This window comes from Rhamphochromis sp. 'chilingali' (genome assembly GCF_963969265.1).
Source record: "Rhamphochromis sp. 'chilingali' genome assembly, chromosome: 15".
Classification (NCBI taxonomy): domain Eukaryota; kingdom Metazoa; phylum Chordata; class Actinopteri; order Cichliformes; family Cichlidae; genus Rhamphochromis; species Rhamphochromis sp. 'chilingali'.
Genome location: NC_137942.1, coordinates 24,081,739 through 24,102,637, shown reverse-complemented (window position 1 = coordinate 24,102,637; position 20,899 = coordinate 24,081,739). Strand labels below are relative to the sequence as shown.

The 20,899-nt window shown below is 43.4% G+C and overlaps 1 protein-coding gene across 1 annotated transcript in view; it reads right to left on the bottom strand.

The window, feature by feature from the left end:
• Nucleotides 1–10,481, bottom strand: part of LOC308412281 (protein shisa-8) — a 135,651-nt gene extending 125,170 nt beyond the window's left edge. The window contains exons 1-2 of the mRNA XM_080906510.1: nucleotides 9,741–10,481; nucleotides 8,679–9,318 (exon numbers count right to left, since the gene is read on the bottom strand). Of these exons, the coding sequence (XP_080762636.1) occupies nucleotides 8,679–9,244 (566 nt within the window). The 5' untranslated portion in view covers nucleotides 9,245–9,318; nucleotides 9,741–10,481. The remainder of the gene's footprint in view (nucleotides 1–8,678; nucleotides 9,319–9,740) is intronic.
• Nucleotides 10,482–20,899: the final 10,418 nt, after the last annotated feature.

Below are 20,899 nucleotides of genomic sequence, written 5' to 3'. Positions count from 1 at the left end.
TATCACGAAAGCACCTCACAAAACTTGCAACACGCCGTAACTCACCTCAGAACGTTAGCACGTCGGAGCAGTATGCATCACGTGATAGAGCCGCTGTGGCATGCGGGACCTGTCGGTGGTCTGGATAGCATGTGGAGCTTCGCTAGCAACCCGGCATTTCATCTCTGACAAAGTTATCCCGAGAGAAGTAAAGCAAGTGTGTAAGTCCATCTCTGAATGTTTGTAGTTAAGCTTAACTAGCGACTGCCTCTCGCTCTCCGGCTGCTACTTCAATCATGAAACTGCTTAATGATCAGCTGATCGGCTTTTCTGTCGCAAGTCCGTGTCTCTTGTTTGTTTTTGGCCCACTTTGCACCAGAAAGAGGAAACCAGCGGCTGAACAACAGCAGCACGTTTAAGCTTGATCAGCTGTTGTTAGAATTTATTTAATATTACTTTCTACTCCAGGATCTTTTTCTACGTAGCTGACGCTGGTAACTGTGCAGGGGCGGATCTAGCAAAGTTTAGCCAGGGGGGCCGATAGGGCATTAACAGGGAAAAGGGGGCACAAAGACATACTTTTCTTTCTTATTCTCATTTAAAATGTCTGGCTGTTATTAAATAATTATCTGAATCTTACACCCAAAGTTTTAATCTGATGTAAAATGTATAGAAGTCCATTATTGTATATAGTAACTGTTAAGTCTAATATACCCTAGTAAGCTATAGTACTTTTTCCTTTGGGAAGGTACCATCTGTGCAGTCTGCAATTTTGTTGAAGAGAGATGTTGAATCTATTTAATATTTCTTGAAAAATAATTGATTTCTGTGCATTTTTTTTCACACTGCATCAAATTAAGGTTGATTACGTCGATTAAGCATCATGAGGTGGAGCGTGAGGGGTGGTTCCCTATTTTTTATTTATTTATTTTTGTTGTTGCTGGGAGTTGGAACCCTATTAGTTAGGTTGCTTAATATTTACGCTAAGTACTCTTTAAAATACCAGAATAGGGAGGATGGTGCAGGTTTGAGTTTATTAGATTGATCAGTATTGCTGAACTATGAAATATTTTTTTTGCATACAGGTATAACAGAATAGCTTTAGTGTAGTTGTTGTTTTAAACTTGAGTATGAACTTATACAAAATGCAGCAAGATATTTAAAAAACAGTTTTGTTGATTAAAAAACATTATATCGGATTCATATCGGTATCGGCAGATATCCAAATTTATGATATCGGTATCGGTATCGGACATAAAAAAGTGGTATCGTGCCATCTCTACATGAGACACCGGTTGATTCATTTTATTTCTAATATTTACTAAAATTAACATTAAATGATATTCAGACCAGAGCCCACTTACTTAATGCAACTGCAACTTGGACTTTATAGAAAGGTTATAAGAATAGTTCTATTTTGGTTTGTTTCCAGCATTCACCGAAATTGGCACAGAAATGTTAAAAATGGTTTTTCGTTGCATCCAATCAGCACTGGCAGAAAAGCTACCGAACAGGAAGCCGGAGCATGTTTCGGTAAATCTTAATTTACTGACATCAAACGTAGTGTTTGATGTCAGTAAAAGAAAAATTGTACTACTAGACCAGTGAGGTTGTATCAATTGGCAAAAACAGTGGTGCCAGTATAAATGTCCCAGCAAACTTGATATGTATAAAAAAAATATGTGAAACAGTATTAATTGTTGAGAGAGTCTATGAGTTTGAATGCACTTTATTTGACCTGTTTTCATGCTGTGCTTATCCTGCTAACTCTGCCATTAATTCACAACATGCACTCGGATTATTAATGCTGTTGCTTGTTAAGTATTGTTTTATGATAATTGCTTAATGCGCCACTGTGTTTTGATTAATGCTGTACAAATAAACTGACTATAGTGTGCAAGGTGGGCTTACAACAAGGCATTCCCAATACAAGTGCCTTCTAATTTTTGGCATTATCAGCATGTTAGCCAATGTGCTTTCTGCATAGATTATTTGGAGACATATCTTTAGGGTTTTTTTTTTTTTTTTTTTGGTAATGTGATCTTGTACAGGTCCATGAATGGCCCTTGTCTACAGCAACTTGTTTTCCTCCAGCGCCTTCAGTGCTGCTGCAGTCCACAAAATCACAAGCTGAGCTCTTATTAATGTGGTATTTTAATTCCCTCAGATGAATCACGTATCAAAAGATACAATTCATTTTTAATTTTGCTTCGCAGCAGTTCCCACACAACAGGTGCAGACACAGACAGACTGACGGCAAAGCAAAAATACCAAGAACCACTGGGGAGGCGAAAAGCTATGCAATAGAGGAGGGGGAGAGGGCTCACTATAGGGTCGTAATGAGAGGTTTGTGTGTGTGCCCAGGTGCACATGTGTGTCTTCTGCTCTATCATTGCACCACTGGCTGTTGTGATTGCTTGACCCAGGGTTTCAGCGCATTACCACCTTAACAGCTTTGTGGCTGGATTTATTCGTTGACTGCACACACACATGCACCCAAACTCACATACACGCATAGATTTGTCACCCGCAACCAGGTGAAGGTGTCTCTCGGTCAAATGTATGCAGGCTGAATATGAATTTTCAGTTGTTGATGGACATGCAATCGATGTGATAAACAGTTTCACGGAGGCGCAGCCTTTCCTGGCAGAAAAGTGTCTCTTACAGACAAAACAGACACTACACTCACTGGCTACTTCATTGGGTACAAGTGTTCAAGTGCAATTAATGCAGATATCTAATCAGCCAATAACTATCTCTACATGCATTTAGGCTTGTAGACATGTTTGACACAACCTGAAGTTTAAATTGAGTGTAAGAATGTGGAAGAAACGTGATTTAAGTGCCTTTAAGAGTGACATTGTTGTTGATGCCAAATGGACTGGGCTGAGTATTTCAGAAACTGCTGATCTACTGGGATTTTCCTGCATGACCATCTCTAGGGTTTACAGAGAATGGCCCAGTAAGTAGTTCTAGTTTATCAGGCAGAAACACCTTGCTGATGCCCAAGGTCAGAAGCCACAGAGCTTTGTGCTAACAGACGGGCAACAGAATGGTCAACAATTGGACAATCCGATTGTTCAGTCTGACGTCACTAGCCGTGTCTGGACCTAAACTCCGCTGCAGGTCCATATATCAAACGATCACTATGGCATTACTGAGAGTTGAAAAACTGTCTAAAGTCTTTCATCTTTAATAAAATGATCAGCATTCTGCTCTACCAGGTGTAACAATTGAGTTTAACATCCAGGCATCCATGAAAATGGAATTTATGACATTTAACGGAGTTAGAAGTTAGCAGGGAGTTAGCTCGCTAGCTTCTATCTAAATACAATATAGCATGTCCTGACTGCGGGGTTTTGGAAACAAATTAAAACGTACAGCTCTGCTATCACTTCCAACATAAATGAAGACAGAAAACTAAAAAGCAGTGACATTTGTAGGGTTACTGAAGTTTGGCTAGCTGGTATATAATGATGTGCTACGTGACCGCTAGCGACACAGCTATGTTAGCATACTATAAACAAGCTAACTTTTTTTCCACTCGATAAAGGTTAACGTGAGTGTTCTCGGTGCTCAGGAACAAATGTAATCGCATGGCAGGATGCTGTAAAAGGACCAAACTTCAGCCAGGAGAACAACTGAGATAATCCATCCACAATACGAGGTTAGTCATTCATATACTGCTGCATGGGCTGGGCTGTAGCTACATCCTAAGGTTTTAAAAACTGAGCTTAAATAAATGATTAGAGGTAATAAAAGCCGAGGGAGGTCAACAGTGATCACTGACTGTTTTAGGAGCTTTTTGAGATCAAATAGAAGAAAATACATAGCATTAAACATGTTAACAACACAAAAGCCATATTAAACGCAGACTACTTTAGGCCCGGAAGTAGGATTCATCGCGTCATCACTGAACAACCGGATAGAAGATTGGAAAAATGTTGTATGGTCTCATGAGTCTTGATTTCTGCTACAACATTCAGATGATAAGGTCAGAATCTGGCACTGCCTTGTGGCAGCGGTTTAATGCCGCAGTCTGCCTAAATATTTTTGCTGAATATGTCCATCCTTTTATGACCACAGTGTACCCATCTTCTGATGGCTGCTTCCTGCAGGATAACATGTCATGTCATAAATCTCCAATAATTTTTAAACTGGTTTCTTGAACCTGAGTTCACTGTGCTCAAATGGCCTCAGCACACTCCAATAGAGCACCTTGTGGTTGAACGGGAGATTCACATGGATGTGCAGCTAACAAACCTGCAGCAACCGTGTGATGGGATCATGTCAACACTGGCTGAAATCTCTGAGGAATGTTTCCAGCACCTTGTTGAATACGTCATTAGCTTAAAAGGCAAATGACAGTCCAACATGATGCTAGCAAGGTATACTTTATAGTGGCTACTACTGTCAGCAGGACTGATAGCCTGTTCACACTCCCAAACTATCACATACTGAACCCTGGTCAGGATCTGTTGCCTTTACATTGTAACACAGTGAGTTCCCTTTCAGTGTCATTTTTCAATAGGGTTCGATAGGAGTCCCTTAACATCTGACTGCAGGGGAAAGTGGTCTGCTGGTGTCATCAATAAGGGAGCACTAACCAAAGAGTGTCATGGTAAACAAGTTAATGTCAGAAAAGCAAACAGTGATAGAAATTATAGAACTGAAAAAGAATGGTAGGTTTGTGAAATCGTAGGAGATGCCACCTCACGCTGGACGTCGATATTAAAGAGGTACCTGTGTGTTAAAATATGGTGTTTCTCTGTGGCACATTGTGAGTGAAAATGTCTTGGAATCCCTCTGGATTAATCATTCACTCATCGGAAAAGCTTCCTTTCTCATGGCTTGTTCCTCTCATCCTTCCATCCACCACATAATAATGCTACTACAGACTGTCCTTTCATTACTGGTCTTTGGTCACATCAGTGAAGTGGTTAGCTCATGTGTCATATCTCGGGTTCTCCTCTTTCTCCTATACCAACACACACTCACACACATACTTTGGCAGATATGAGGTAAATGGCTGTGTTTAACAATGGGATAGTAAAATGAGCGAGTCCCCGGTGTGACTTAATATCATCCCTCTGTTCCCTCTGGATATCTTCTCACTCCTGGTTTTGTCCCTCTCCTGCAGTGGTCATCACTCTGTCTCTGACCTCTTTCCCATCCTGTGAGTTAATAACAAGCTTGCTTGGAGACCTTTGCTTGAATCCATGATGTCTGCATTCATTTTGTGCTTCCATTAAAGGCAAGCATGTTCAAGGTGAATGAACAAGTGCTTCAAAAAACACATGAAGACAGATTTGCTTTTACAATAGTGTGAAACTTTAAAACTATTGAATCTGTTAAAGAAAGCAAATCAAATGTTCACCTTGTGTCGCTATTATGGAAATTTTACCTCCTCGCTGACTGTCAGACTCATGTGACATTTAAACACAAGAATATCTTTTCCTGTCTTTTTTAGCTGTCTCTATGATCATGTACAACCCTTGAAAGTTTTACATTCTGAGCATAAACCAAACAACAAGCCCTCATTCCAAAATGCAAAGATGCAAGTAACATGGGCCTACAGCAAACATAAAAAAAACCCCAGTTTATTACAGTTACATTTAGATCTTCTTCAGTACTGTGCACACTGTCTCACTACAATAGCTTAATAGGATACTTGATTAAATTTTGTTTTTCTGAACTTTTCTATTTCAATATAAGAATGATAAGTTTAAGTACACAGGCAAAATATTGGATAATTATTATTCGGTTCAGAAAATGTATATTATGACATAAAAATATATATTTCATTTAAGAAAAAGGTATACAGTATTGTCTCTAAGATAAATAAATACATTATGGCATATAAAATATCTGATAAAAGAAGAAGATGTGACATGTTCACTGACTTGCTGTGAACCGGAAACTATACCTCATCATAGAAACAACCTGATAGCCTGACAGTACCAACAGTATCAGTATTTGCTATGATACAGCTATTAACTGTGATAAATGTGCAAAAACTACAGATCTGTTGCTTTCTGTTGCAAATCTGTGGCCATCCACATAAACATAAATTCACATTAATCAGAAATAAGAGAAGAATTATTCATAACACAAGGGAAAAGACCCAGGGAAACCGAGTTAACGATAAAAACCGATAAAAACCCTGAAAACCATAAATTTCACAGCCGAGCCTCAACTCTCATAACTTGGTATCAAACAACTTACGGACCAGTACCGGTTGATGGCCTGGGGGTTGGGGACCGCATAGAAACACATTGAGCTCATCCACACAGACTGACTCAGATGTATTGCACCATGTTGGCAATCGGTGTGAGAGTGATTCCAGTCACTCCAAGTCAAAACGTGATTGGTCAGACTAGACAACCTGGGCAATGGCTTTGCCTTTGCAAATGTACAATTGGTCACCATAACTACTCCAAATGGGTTGGCGAATGCAAAACAATTCACAGCAATTACCGGCAACCCCTTATTTTTGCTGGTCTCAAGGAGGTTATCCTATGTTTACTCTTAAAGGGAGTGAAGCATTAGACGAGATAATGTGATGTTGCTGTAGTATCTAAAAATCTTCTGTTGGTTGTCTATGTAACAATACGTATATACTGTATGCAGTACTGGTCTTGGCTGATATTAGCTTTGTTTACTGATATCAGCCTAACAGAAAGCAGTGGATGATGTTTATCTGCTGCGTTGATTTATGTCTGGCAAAACTGTGACGAAAAGTAGAAATACTTTAAAACAGTTAAATTACTTTTATAATGAGTATGTTTCCATCGCCTGGCATAACATAGGAAACAAAACCCTAAACTGACAAAATGAGATATTTTATTTTAAAATGAGCCTACAATAATGAACAATCTAACTGGCACTTCTTTGATTTTGCTTTTTTTGGAGGGAGTAAGTGGTTTTGCTTGTTTGTTAATAAAAATGCTGAAAATGAATATTAATTATTTTAATCTGGGGTGATATTTGCTTAGACTTAGAAAATTGACTTGATTGTTTTTTTTAAATAAATTTTGCATTACATGAAAAATTTGCACTATTACCATGAAGCTGTTTGCTTTATTATAGGATGGACAGTTACAGTAAATACCATGTGATCAACCTATGTCACTTCTATTCTGCCGATTAAAGGGATACACGTAACATTTCTGAACATTTATTTTCACATTATGCCTTGAATGTGGTGAAGACAGTCAACCAGATTTCCGAAGGATTTCTCAAATAATCCTTGGACTAAAGAATTCAAATTCACGCAGTTGTTTGATTCGGGTAATAAAATGTGCCAAGCGATGCCATCTTTCATTGTGTTATTGGTGGCATGGTGCAGTTTAACATTAACAAGTGCTGATGTCTACTGCTTCTTCCTTCTCCTCCTCTTCTCCTCTTCATCATGCTTTGGGGAGGTTGAGAGGAAACGCGGCGATGACAGGATTTTAAAGAAGCTCTTACTCTTAACACCCAACAGGCTATCCGGTCAAACCAAGCACTCCCTCTCTCTCACACACCCACACATCCACGCACATACACCCACCCCCACCCCCACCCGTTCTCTGTACTAGAATTAGCCACTGGCTGCATTCCAGTCAGATCCGCTCAATATTCCACCCTTCCAAAAAAAAAAACAAAAAAAAAACTCTCTCTTCTCATTGCTCTCTGGAGGCCACACATTGCCACAGTCATAGTTGTGTCACAGCAATCAATCACCCATCAATGTGAAACAGCTACACTGATGCAGAGAAAACACAACGCAACCTCACTGTCATTTCCTCCGAAATCATCTGTCCTTTGGAATCTCCATCCTGCTGCCTGACCTCCATCCTGTGGTCTTTCGCTCTTTCCCACCCTATCACCATATCCATTGCTCCCTCGTGGTTGCAAACTTCACACCCATTATCACCTCACTGTGATTCACTCACTTTATTCATTACCGAGCTGGTGACCTTCTCAGCCATGTGTTTTCCCATTTCACATATGTTGAGAATAAATACTTGAACATTCAGAGAATGACTTGGACACGGAGATGGGATGTTATGGCTGTGAATTGAAATGAGTTTCAAAGACATGTTTGCAAATAAGCAGGGTTATTCTCACAGAAAAGAAACTTTCTTCTTTTTCTGTGATACAACTCCATAGTTTGACATTTCTCTCTGGCTGAGAGCACAGGAACCCCACCCATCATCAAAATCGTTGTTTGCAAGAAGCAACCAATCAGGAAAACGCTGTCTTAAAGGGAGTGCTGTCTAAAAGAGAGAGGATACTAGGTAGGGAGTTGCACAAATACCCAGTCATGCAAAGCTACGCTAGTAGATTTAGTGGATAAAATGTAGAGCTGGAAATTACCAAAATGAGTCTAATAAAATTTGGTTGCACTGCTACTTTGGTTCTGTTGGAGTTGCATGCTAGCCCTATAGTCTGCTAAAATCAGAACCAACTTATTGTCTGAATATGTAGGTGTGGCCAGTAGAAGGTTAGCTTAGCTTCACATAGAGAATACTACCCAGAAAAGCAGCTTTGTTAACTGGCTGCTAGCTTTAGCAACTTTAAAGACATTTATCTCTCATTTGGCAAAAAACTTAATTTCCTCAAAAATATTTTTACTTAACTCTTTAGTCGATGCCCAGTATCATTCATCTATTGCATATCACTTCATTCATTGTTTTACTTTTCTCAGTTCCTACCTAGAGTTGGTCATGTCGGTCTGCCCTCCTTGACTCTTCTCCAGCCCAAGTTTGGTGAAAATCCCCACCAGCACCATGATGGCCACCACTCCACAGATAATATACACAATCATGTGGGTCCGATCCCGGTCCGGTTCCTCCTGGGCTTCTGTAACAGGTGCCACCGGTCGTCCCGTGTTTGCCCACACAGGTGTGTCATAATTTGAACAGGATGTCTGATCCAAACTGTGGATTTTGAACTGGCAGCAGAAGCGGTAGAAGCAGGAACCGCAACAGAACAGGTAGATACCTGCGTTACAGTTAAAAGGTGGGTCCCACTGGCCCATCACATCATAGTAACCCCAACAGCGGTTATCCCCAGTCGGACCTGCTTGCTCCTCTGTGTCTGGTGTCGGGGTTATTAGCGCTGCTTCTGGTGACGTAGATGGTTCTGTTGTCTGGTTGTTGGAAGAGAACTGCGCCAAAGCCTGACCTGACGGCTGAAAGTTCAGACCTCCCAGAGAGATCAAACCCAGGAGGACGGCTAAAGATAAGTTCACCAAGAGTGGATGAATGATGGCAGCCATCTTGGTCTTACTCCAGTATCTTGTGATGTTAGTCCTGATGTGTAAGAGTTAATGACAGTTCCAACTGAAAGCACCTAGGTGTTAGAAATAAAAGAAATAGAGAGTTAAATATCCTCCTTGCCCAGAGCTGTTAGTTATAGCAAATAAATGAATCTTTTTGCTGTGCAAGCAGTGCAACTTAATGAGATACAGTATCAGTGACACAGGAAGCTGAAGAGGAGAGATCAAGAGATTTTTCCCAGAGTGATAATCTGAAGAAGCATTTTAAAAAAGCCTTCATTAACTAGTTATTAAAATTCCGATTTACAGAAAACTAAACTGTCACTGTGGGAGCAGAACAAGTGAGGAAAAAGAATCTCCCATTTTAACATGCTCCTAGCTAAAGTAAACGTGGGCCCTTGTGAGCGGAAACTCACATGCAGAGACACACGATAGTCCTCGGCAGTTAAATACGTGTAGGTGTGTGTGTCAAAGCGCATTCTAAAATTTCTGTCACCTTTTACAAAGCCATATGTCATCGGCAGACAGCAGAGGCGGTTGTAGACAAATCCAAAGCTGGTGGCTTGGAGGGAATCCAGTTTAGGAGGCCGCGTTACCTACGGATGAACTTGCCTCTGGCATTTCTGACAGTAAGCTCCCCCGCAGAGTGAACGAATAATCCGCAAAAAGTGGGAAGTCTGGGGTCCTGATGTTGCTAGCTGTAAAGGCAGATATCTCTGAAACCTGCAGGCAGTCATGGGTTCCCACGTGGAAAACTTTTCACTCCAAAGATGGACTCATATTCCGGTGTGGGGAAAAAACTCTAATGCTCGGCAATGGAGCCAAATCAGTTGCGATATCATTAAAAAGAAAGAAAAGGGAATAAAAAAAACTCTGATCAATAGTTTTTCACTTAAGTTGTCTTCGTCACCCACTACTCCCTCTTGAGATTTAACTTGCATCCATCATCCTCTTACTCTCACCGTTGGCGCTCACAGAAAGCTTTTTTATTTTTGTAGTGGGCATCTTTTTGCTGTCACCTGAGTCCACTTTGGTGGGTGTTTACTTCCTCTCCTAGAAGCGCAGCTCCAGTCTTTCATCCACTGAAGTTTTTGTATTGTTAAATATTCAGCTTTTAAAGACAGTATTGGATAGTTCCTTTCTATTTCCAGTCAGAGCCAACAGGTAACAACAGCTGTTCTGTTTTTTTGGGGAAATTACTCCAGGGTCTCGTCAAGCTAAAATCCTGTGGTGATTACAGTCCAAAAGCGTCCCTCTTGCACCTGAGGCGTGTTTTCGCGTACACGTAATCTCACATTCACTTTGTGAACACATACAGCTCCAATCCCCCTGGTGATAGCACACTGTCAGTGTCAGTCTCTTTTAAGCGACCCACAAGAGTCCAGTGGTTTTTCGTGCTCTGCGGGCACCGGGCTCCTGTTGCTGCTGCTCTGTGTGTGCTCCACTGAAACCCCTCCTCTCCGTGGATCCCAGGGTCTCTAACAGACCCAGGACACCAGCTGGGTACTCTGTCTATCAGCCCGCTCAGTCCTGCCCTTCAAGTGCTTAGGCGAGGAGAGATGAGAGAGAGGGGGGGAGAAAGGGGAGGGCTGATGTCGTGATCTTAATGTCTTGGTGCTGCTGCAGCCGAGACTCTGGAGAAGCCGTGAGAAAGATAAACCTGTCGGAAATACTTGACCAGGAGTGGAGTGGTTTGTTCTTTAATGGCTGTGTCTGCTCCTGTGTTTGGCTCAGTCTTTTCTTTTCTTTCTTTACACTCTGATCTCGCTCTATCTTCTCTATTTTATAATTTTCTCTTTTTCTGTCTCTTCCACAACTTACCTTACTGTTTGCCCACAGCCTCTAAGTAGGGCTGTTTGTTGTTGCTGAGGAAATATCACTGTGAGGTCAGAGAGCCCGTGGACTGCCCTTTGCACTTTCAGCCAGCGCACTTGCACGAGCCTTGCTGGAATAAATATTCCCGCAGCCCAGCTGGATGACAAAGACAAGTGGAGATGCGACACCCAAACAGCAGAGTGGCACCGAGGGCAGATCAAAAAATATCCTGTTTTCAAAAGAAGCCCCCTTTTGGAAATATAGAGCTGCGTGCAGCAGAAGAGCTTCGCTCTTGCTGGTTCAACTATTCAGTTGGCAGGTTTTTCAATTTTTCCGTTAGCATCAATGTATATATATATTTTTTTAATTTGTCTTTTTTCCCCACTGAGAACAAAAAAAAAAAGAATGAATTACAAAAAAGCTTAAAGCATTAATATGCAACAGTTTTTAAGCAAATGTTGCACATTATCCCCCAATTTTCATACATTTTGCTGTCAATTAAGTCCTTTGTCCGGCTGCAGCTTCTTTGAAAACAGGCATAATTTGATATATATGTATAGGAATTTTATATATATATCATATGTATGTGTTTTCACTGGTGATCTGCTTGTGGGATGCTCCAAACAGAAGTGAAGAGCAAAGGAGACGCTATAAATGCTCTTTTTATTCCATGTTTCCCCGTTGTTGTTGTTGCTGCTGCTTCCTCATCAGTGTGTATTCCATCCTTTCCTCGTCGCCTCACTCTGCTTGCAGCGGGTGTATCCCGTCCACTGGTGATGCTCGCAGTGCTGCTGCTGCTGCTGCTCTGGCAGGACCAGATGACAATATCCCGCGCACTCTCGCTCTCACTCCTCCCTCTCCCAAGTCACTCCTCCCTCTTTTGCTCACTCCTCCCCTCCTTCTCAGCATCTCTCTCTCTCTCTCTCTCTCTCTCTCTCTCTCTCTCTCTCATACACACACACACACATACACACACACACACATCCATACTCACTCATATCTTTTGTGCGCAAATGAACACAGCTCCCGCTTGCTGACTCTCCCTTTCACTCTCCTCCTCCCTCCCTCATTATGTGTCACTGACACTCTCTCCCTCTCTCTTTTTCCCTCCTCCTGATTTTTCCTGTGTTTTTGTCTCGGCCTCGTCAACACTCACTCTTTGTCCCTTTTGTTTCAGGTTACCTCTATTTCTGTCCTTTTTCATCTCCGTTTGCCTTTTGTCTTTCTAACCTTTTCAGTTTCTTTTATCTATGTCCGGTGCCCTGTGCCTGGGTTTTCATTCTTCCATTGTTCCTATGCTTTATCCACTCTCTTTGCCCATTTTTCCATGGTTCTCCCTCCTCTGTGCTGTTTTCCTTTTTCCAAAATGCCACAGTTCAACATATAGGAAGAATTGATGCTGACTGAGCAGCACGTTGTAATGTGCAGGAATGCTGGTGTGTTCATCTGCAATGTGTGCGTGTTTGTGCCTCAGCGTAATTACTGCGCTAATACCTCTGCACAGTTCGTCTTTGTGTGAGCATGTTTGGACCATGCGTGGCACTGCAGTCTATTAGGGCTGATTTAGGGAAAGAGCGAGCGGTGGTTGAAGTGAGAAATGGTAAATGGTAAATGGCCTGTATTTGTATAGCGCTTTTCTAGTCCCTAAGGACCCCAAAGCGCTTTACACAACCTGTCATCCACCCATTCACACACACATTCACACACTGGTGATGGCAAGCTACAATGTAGCCACAGCCACCCTGGGGCGCACTGACAGAGGGTGTAAAGAAGAAAGGAAGGAAGGAAGGAAGAGGAAACAAGACTTAGATAAACAGAGAGGAAGGAGAAGGAGGAGGCAGGAAGAGAGAGAAAAGAGGGGAGGAGAGAAGAGGACAGCGGCTGCCAAAGAAAGAGGGTGGCTTGACAGAATAGAGCAGGGGGAGGGAAAGAGAAGAGGAATTATCATAGGAAAGGGAGGGGGATTAAGAAACATGGAGAAAGCTAGTGGAATAGGAACTGACAGAGGGATAGTAGGAGTGAGGGAGGGAGCGAGAGATATACATAGGAAGGGAGCAGACAGGTAGGAGGAAAACCATCTCAAGGGAAGGTGACATTGGGCGTGGAGAGAAAGAAACAGGAAAGGCAGGAGAGGAACAGGGACGGACAGTCTCCAAGAAAATTTCCAGGATGAACCGAAGAGAGATGGCGAAGCAGACGATTATGAATTTTGAATACTTACAGATTTAATGCGGAATGTGAGCCAGATTTTTAAAGAAGCAAAAGAAGTAGTGCCTTTGGGTCTGGCTTTGAAGGGGCCAAGCATCATCATTTTTGCATAAAAGCTTTAAAGCTTTCCTATACTTTCCTTCTCACCCCCTCTCTATTTTATCTTTGTTTATCTTCTTATCATCCATTTTCTTTTCCCCTCTCTCACACATTCACTACAGACTCTTGTGTTTGAGTCACGCTATCCTTTGTTTTTTTTCTCTTTTTTTTGCCCCTGCAAGCCCAAGGCTCATGTTCTCTTGCTGTGTGTACTCTGTCCAACCCTCTCGGCCTAAATTCGCTTAAAATCTCTGGCAAAGCGCGTCAGGAGTTATGTCAAAGAAACACACATGTGCATACTTCAAAGGTACACGAAAACATTCATGCCGACACGCACGCTCCGGTGACTTCACACCACCGCTACGTGGCACAAATCAGCTAATCCTCCTCCTCCGTCCTCCTGTCTGGCAGTGTCCTCAGCATATTTTCTCTCATTTAAAGAAGGTCATTAATTAAAAGGAAAGAAAAAAAATTCAAAGTCAGTGTGATTGAAAGCTTGGTGTGCTTTCAGATAGGCAAGATGCTGCTTTTCAGTGGTCAGAAAGGCAGTGAGACATAGGTGCACAGCGTGTTGGCTGAAGAGCAGGACAGGAGGCAAAGAGGGATGAAAATGGATGAAGAGGTACAAAGATGGCCCCAGGGGAACGATGGCGGGCAGAGAACAGATTGAATGGGAGATCTTAAATCACTTCACTTTCTCTCTTCTTTTCTGCATGGCTATGGTCTGACAGCACGCAGACTCCCATTTCTGCATTGCATAGCTTTGCTCTTTGGTGATGTTACCTAGGATGCATACGCATGTATTATTTTCTCCCTTAACAAGGACAGCCTTACAGTAACATTTAAGGACCTTTGTGTCAGATACTGAGAATGCCAGCGCACACATTTGTGCTCTACAAAAGACATTTGATTTACAGAAAGTTACAATGCACAAAAGTCAACAGCATGAATGTGTTGATTGAACAACTTGAACACATCTCTGCAGAACTGCCGTGTTACAGTTTGGGTGAGTCTGCTCAGGTAACCTTGGGTTCCAATAAAGTAAATTTTGTACTCAGATGCTGAAGATGCCAATTTTTTGTAACCGCATGGACTTTTGGGTTTAATTATCAACTACCATACAGATGTGTGTTAAGTGGACAGACCATCAGTTCAGGTCTGCGAACTAAAACTCTCCTTAGCATTAATTAGATATAGCAGTGTATGTAAAATAAGTTCACCGTGCTGATTAAAAACGTTCCATTCTTTTAATGTAGCACGATGTTTTATTCTGGGAAAGTAAGCACAGTGATTTAGTCAAATAACAGCAGTTTTCATTTAATCACTTAACCTTATTCATTCATGCAAACTCACTCATTGCTCACTGCTTGAAGCTTCTCTTTCCCTTCCAACCAACAGCTCTTTTTGTTTGCACTGTTTCACAGCGAACAGTAATCAGGGCAGTTTGTGTAAAACATGGAAATCAGCTTTTGATTGGAGACAGTTAGCTTAATGCAAACCTGTCAGACTTTAGGAAAATTTGCAGCCTGATTGTTTCCAATCGTACAAATAAGCTACTTAGTTCAGTTACACTAGAGTAGAAACAGGATGGCAACGTCCTTGTGATTAGTGGAAAAAATTAGTGGAGTGTTGCCCAGTGATTGTGTTGGTTTTTCTTAATTGGAAGGAGTTAAGAGAGTTTGGGACCAACTGGTTGATAGTGCAACACCCACAAGCTCAGAGCGAACACTTTCAGAGTCGCCAGCCGCGCACACATCAGCAGCACCACAAGACCTTCATTCTTGTTTTAAGCCAGCGAGGCGTGATTGTGGATGCCGCTCAGGTGCGTCCACCTCCCCCGCAGCCGCAGGCCACGCCCTCCACATTTACTAATACCTTACTAATGCTTAAAAGTGTGACATTATTATAAAGTGCTACCAAAAAGAATTCCATGTCACCTTTACTTTGTGCTATATATTTCATTTAAGGAATCTTAAATTCCTTAAAATAGTCTTTGCAAAATTTGTAAAATAGTCTTTGCAGACAAATAATATAAAGTCTTTCACTCATTTCATTGTGTCTGCATGATGGATGTGAAACTGGAAGCAAAATAATCAACAGCTGTCGGTGCGTCTTTGTGAGCTGGATGAATACGCTGACATGCTGTACAGGCTCGCTTTCATGGGCGTCTGAGTCAGTGTCACTGCAGCACACATGCAGCACTCTTTGCAGATGATTTCTTCTTAGGGAACATTATTTGTGTTAAATCAAAAGTATTTGCAGACAACAGATGATGATCCGCTTCGAGGGACAAGCGCTTCACCTTCTGTTGTGCCAGGCGTTTGATTTTTGTTGCATGTCTGCCTTTTTGCATAGTGTTACTTATCCAGAAAATTGCAGGAAACTTCAAGCTGCACAGTGCAGAGAAGAGCTGTGACCGGCACATGCCGGCATGTGGCAGGTCCTGGTTTAGGGAGCACTCGATTTGCTTTTACTTTGGGTTTTAATCAGCAGAGCACACATTTTCATTATTGCTCCAGAATGCTCATTTGTTTGTCGGTTTGTTTGTTGGTGGTCAATAAAATTAGACATGAGTGCAGTCCACAGTGAAAGTTACATATTTTTGAAAGAATTCATAACATCTGGTTCAAAGTTTTTTTGTTACTGGTAGCTCCGGTTTGCATTGTATAAACAGGAACTGCTGCTATAGTGAAATGAACCTAAGTCCATCAGAAGGATCATTTTCAAAGACAGCAGAAATGTCATCTCTTCTCACTTTTCTCTTTGCCTCTATCTTTTCATCCTCCTCGCTTTTCACTCTTCCCCTCTTTTTCTCCCTTACGTTCCTCATCATTCACTTCCGTTCTTTACTTTCTCTTCCTTCCCTTTTCTTCACCCTTTGGAAAATTTCATTTCAAATTTAAGGAGGATAGAAGCGTTTCCTCAAAGCTAACCTCAGTTTTCATCTCTGTCACCTGCCATCTCCGCTGCCACTTCAAACCACGTCTCCTCTTTACTTTTACTTTATCCTTTCCTGAGTCTGTCTCCATCTCTCACCTCACTTTCTTTCGTATCCTCTCATCAAACTGTCTCCCGTGTCTCTCAGATTCCAGTGCATGTGCAGCACCACGCCACTCCTGTCAGTTCCACTCTGTTTTTCCTTGTAATGTAGCATTCTTTCGGCACCGTGTCACTCCTCTTTTGCTTGCTATAGCTAGGCACTCCCAAAGGATTGTTTCAGGGCAGAGTAAATGGATGGAGATACATGACAGCAAGTCAGGCCAGGCCATGAGAGGATGCACGGAAAAACAGATACTCCAAGTTACACAAATTCAAACCACCATGAGCAGTTATTCGGCCTGAGCTAACAAACTCAGTTTACTTCAGTTTACTATTACAGCTAGTTTTCTACTTTTTTTTTTTTTTTTCCAGTTTTCAGTTTTTAATATCAAAAATAAGACATTTTAGACTGTCTCGCTGGAGGTTTAAATGTCTTTCTCTGCTCTCATCATTGCAGTTCTCTTTAAATAAAATTTTTATTTGCAGAATGCGTCTCAGATCCCTCTGGGGGTTGCATCAGGAAGGGAATCCGATGTAAAAATCTGCCAAATCAAATATACGGAATTACCCGCTGTGGCGACCGCTCGTGAATAAGAGAGCAGCCGAAAGTATTTTTTTTTCTTCTTTTCTTTTTTAGTTGAAGAATCTCCCATGTGGACCAGCTGGGTCTAATTCCCAGCTGTGGCCCCTTTCATACTGTGATCACTGTTTGTGTGGAGAGCTCGCCCTGTCTGTCTGCGCTGTAAGAAGAGCCCTGTGCTAAACTCACATTAACAGTGTGGATCAGTTTCAGTTTCTCACACACACACACACACACACACACACACACACACACACACACACACACACACACACACACACACACACACACACACACACACACACACACACACACACACACAGAGTATATGCTATATTTGATGATTTTTTTTTTCGAGAAATGCAAACCATTTTGAACCTATTTACCTTTTGACGCAGTTCAGTTTTTGTATGATTTGCAGATTAACATCATCCTGTCCGGCTTCCAGCAAAAAACCACATTCATCCTTCAGGCCAACAAGGTTCTAGTTAACAGCACTTTTTTTTAGAAATGGCAATAAACAGATGCTTCATCTATTAAACTATATGTTTTGTATAAACATCATCCCACAACTATGAAAGCATTGTTGAGCAACATGCTAACTATAGAAGTATCGACACTGACTGCCTGACTTTGAGGGGCTGTACAAGCCAAAATTCATTCTTTCTGTCATGGTCCTGGGTCGTTGACCCAGCGTTTTGTGTTTTGTGATTATTTCCCTCTGTTCTAGTTATTCTGTGTCCTCCCCCCTTGTGTCCGGTTCGGGTTCTAGATTTCCTGTTTTGTTCTGAAAGTCTGTGTCTGTTGTCATTGTGTTCAGCTTGTGTCCTCCAGTCATCATGTGTATTCAGATCAGCTGTTCTTCCCTCCTGTGTGCGATTACCCGATTACCTTGTGTGTGTGTGTGTGTGTATATATAGTGGGTGTCGGTCTGTGTTCGTGGTTGGCTCGTCTGTGTTTCTTGGTATCCTGGTCCTTGGTCTGCGTCTCTCTGCTCCGCTCTCCATTTTGTAAGATTTCAGGTTTGCTCTTTAGTTTCTCCCAGTTTAGGTTTGTCATTACTCATGCTTCATTGCCTGTTTTTGCCACTGCCACCGTGTAAATAAACTTCACTCGTATCATCAGTTTGCTGCATTTTGGGTCCTCCTTTTCCTCCACTCCACACGGCTCACTCCGCCAGCCGTGACAGTACGAGCCGACCAAACATGGACCCAGCGGCATCCGCACCTCCCGAGGAGCTTCGGGAGGAACTACTTGACTCTGTTTCCAGGTTGGTTAACCTATGGCTCGAGCATGAGGGGGAAGAGTGTCTCCGCGCTGTAGAAGCCAGGCTACAGCAGCTCATCTCTGCTCACTCCTGGCTGCTGGACTCTCTTCACCCGCTCGCACAGGACTTCATACTCAACGAACTGCACCTTCACCCACCAGCCGCTACCGCTTCCCAACTCAGCCCGGCGGCGAAGATTTTGCCCGGCCCGCCGGAGGTTTTGCCCGGCCCGCCGGAGGTTTTGCCCGGCCCGCCGGAGGTTTTGCCCGGGAGGAAGCGACGATCGCGCCGTCGGCGCATCACCCCACAGCCGAAGACTAGGACTTTGGAACTACCAGCTGTGGTGAGTGAAAAGGACCCTTTTTCTGTTTTGGACTGTGTGTCTGTTTATTCCGGGGCTGTGTTTTTTGAGTCGGCTGCCCTGCCGGTAGCTCAGTTAGCTGCCCAGCAGCCACTAGCTCAGTTAGCCACTCAACCGTCACCCCCATTACAGTCACAGCCAGACCTATTAGACACTTGGTTACAATCCATAGCTCAGTCAATAGCTCAGTTGACAAGAGACTCATCCGCCTTATTATCACCTATTCAGCCATCGTTGTCACCAACTCCTCCTGCACAACAAGTTAAGTCCATCCAACCCGGAAAGAACTATTTTTCACCTGTTCATGTCAAGCAGAGAGACACACCACATAATATTGTAATCAGTCCTCAAAAGCTGGCCAGCCCAGAGACTGTGACACACTCCAGGGCCTCCCCAGAGGCTGGGTCCCAGCCCCCGGCCGACTCTGGACCCCTGGAGATTAAGAAGCCAGCTGAGGACTGTATCCGGCTGTCGCTGCCCGAGCTGGGTCAATGCTCTGTGCAGCTGCAGTCTGCCTTGTGTTTGCCAGAGGCCCGTGCGCCTGCTGGTTCTGACCCGTACCTGCCAGAGGCCCGTGCGCCTGCTGGTTCTGAACCGTGCCTGCCAGAGGCCCGTGCGCCTGCTGGTTCTGAACTGTGCCTGCCAGAGGCCCGTGCGCCCACTGGTCCAGAGACTGTTTTCGCTGGGGGGCCCGAGGAGCCCGTCCAGCCTCCTGCTTCGCCTGCTGGGGGGCCCGAGGAGCCCGTCCAGCCTCCTGCTTCGCCAGCTGGATGGCCCGAGGAGCCCGTCCAGCCTCAAGACTCATCGGCTGGAGGTTCAGGAGAACCTAGCCAGCCTCCTGTCTCGTCAGCTGGGGGGCCCGAGGAGCCCGTCCAGCCTCAAGACTCGTCAGCTGGAGGTTCAGGAGAACCTAGCCAGCCTCCAGACTTGTGTCATCGTCGCCATTGCTGTCCGCACGGTCGGCCGCCTGAACGGTTTCCTCGTCGCCGCCGTTGCCGTGTGCACGGTCGGCCCCCTGAACTGCCTCCACTCCGCCACCGCTGCCTTCCGCTCGGTCGGCTTATGGATCTACGTCGCCGACGTGGCCGGCCTCAGAAGATGAACTGTCCTGGACTTCTGAGTTGTCAGCCTCCGGGCCGGCCTCCTGAACTGTTTTGTTCTCGTGCTCCAGCATGTGTGTTTTTGTTTTGGACAATTCTCTCGGTTCGCTGGAGCTTGTGTTGGTCCCTCCGTCCTGGGCCCCCGCCGCCCGCCCTGGGTTGGTCGTCTGTTTTTGTTTTGGGCTGTCTGGAGCCAGCCCTTGGAGGGGGGGTACTGTCATGGTCCTGGGTCGTTGACCCAGCGTTTTGTGTTTTGTGATTATTTCCCTCTGTTCTAGTTATTCTGTGTCCTCCCCCCTTGTGTCCGGTTCGGGTTCTAGATTTCCTGTTTTGTTCTGAAAGTCTGTGTCTGTTGTCATTGTGTTCTGTGTGTGTGTATAGTGGGTGTGGGTCTGTGTTCGTGGTCGGCTCGTCTGTGTTTCTTGGTATCCTGGTCCTTGGTCTGCGTCTCTCTGCTCCGCTCTCCGTTTTGTAAGATTTCAGGTTTGCTCTTTAGTTTCTCCCAGTTTAGGTTTGTCATTACTCATGCTTCATTGCCTGTTTTTGCCACTGCCACCGTGTAAATAAACTTCACTCGTATCATCAGTTTGCTGCATTTTGGGTCCTCCTTTTCCTCCACTCCACACGGCTCACTCCGCCAGCCGTGACACTTTCACTCTCACACACATACATTCTTCTGTCACATACATATATTTTCACTCTCACATAGTTTTATTTTAATTTTTATATTTAGATATTTTTATTCTCATGTACACATATTTAACACACATTGCAATATTGTGCTCTCTTATACATGTATTTCAATGTACATATGTACAAATTTTCACTCTAACATGCAGGCATTTTCATTTATGCATTCCTACATTTTGCTCCCATTTAAATGCATTCAATATGCATTTAATCTCACAAATAATATATGTATGTAAGAAGAGGATGTATGTGAATGAAAGAGTATAGTGGAAACGTAAGGCTGGGTGTCTGTACCGCTGTGATTGGCTGAGAAGCACGCACGGGTCACTTTCAAGTGTCTGACAGCATGGAGGGGGGAGAAGAAACTTGAGTTCTTCAGCAAGCTATCGGGGTGTTAAGAAATATTTTATCATCTCCTGAAACGGTCACATCGTTGTCCTCGTCACTTGATCGAGATGGGACGGGCTCAACTGCACCCAGTGTTACCCACAGCACA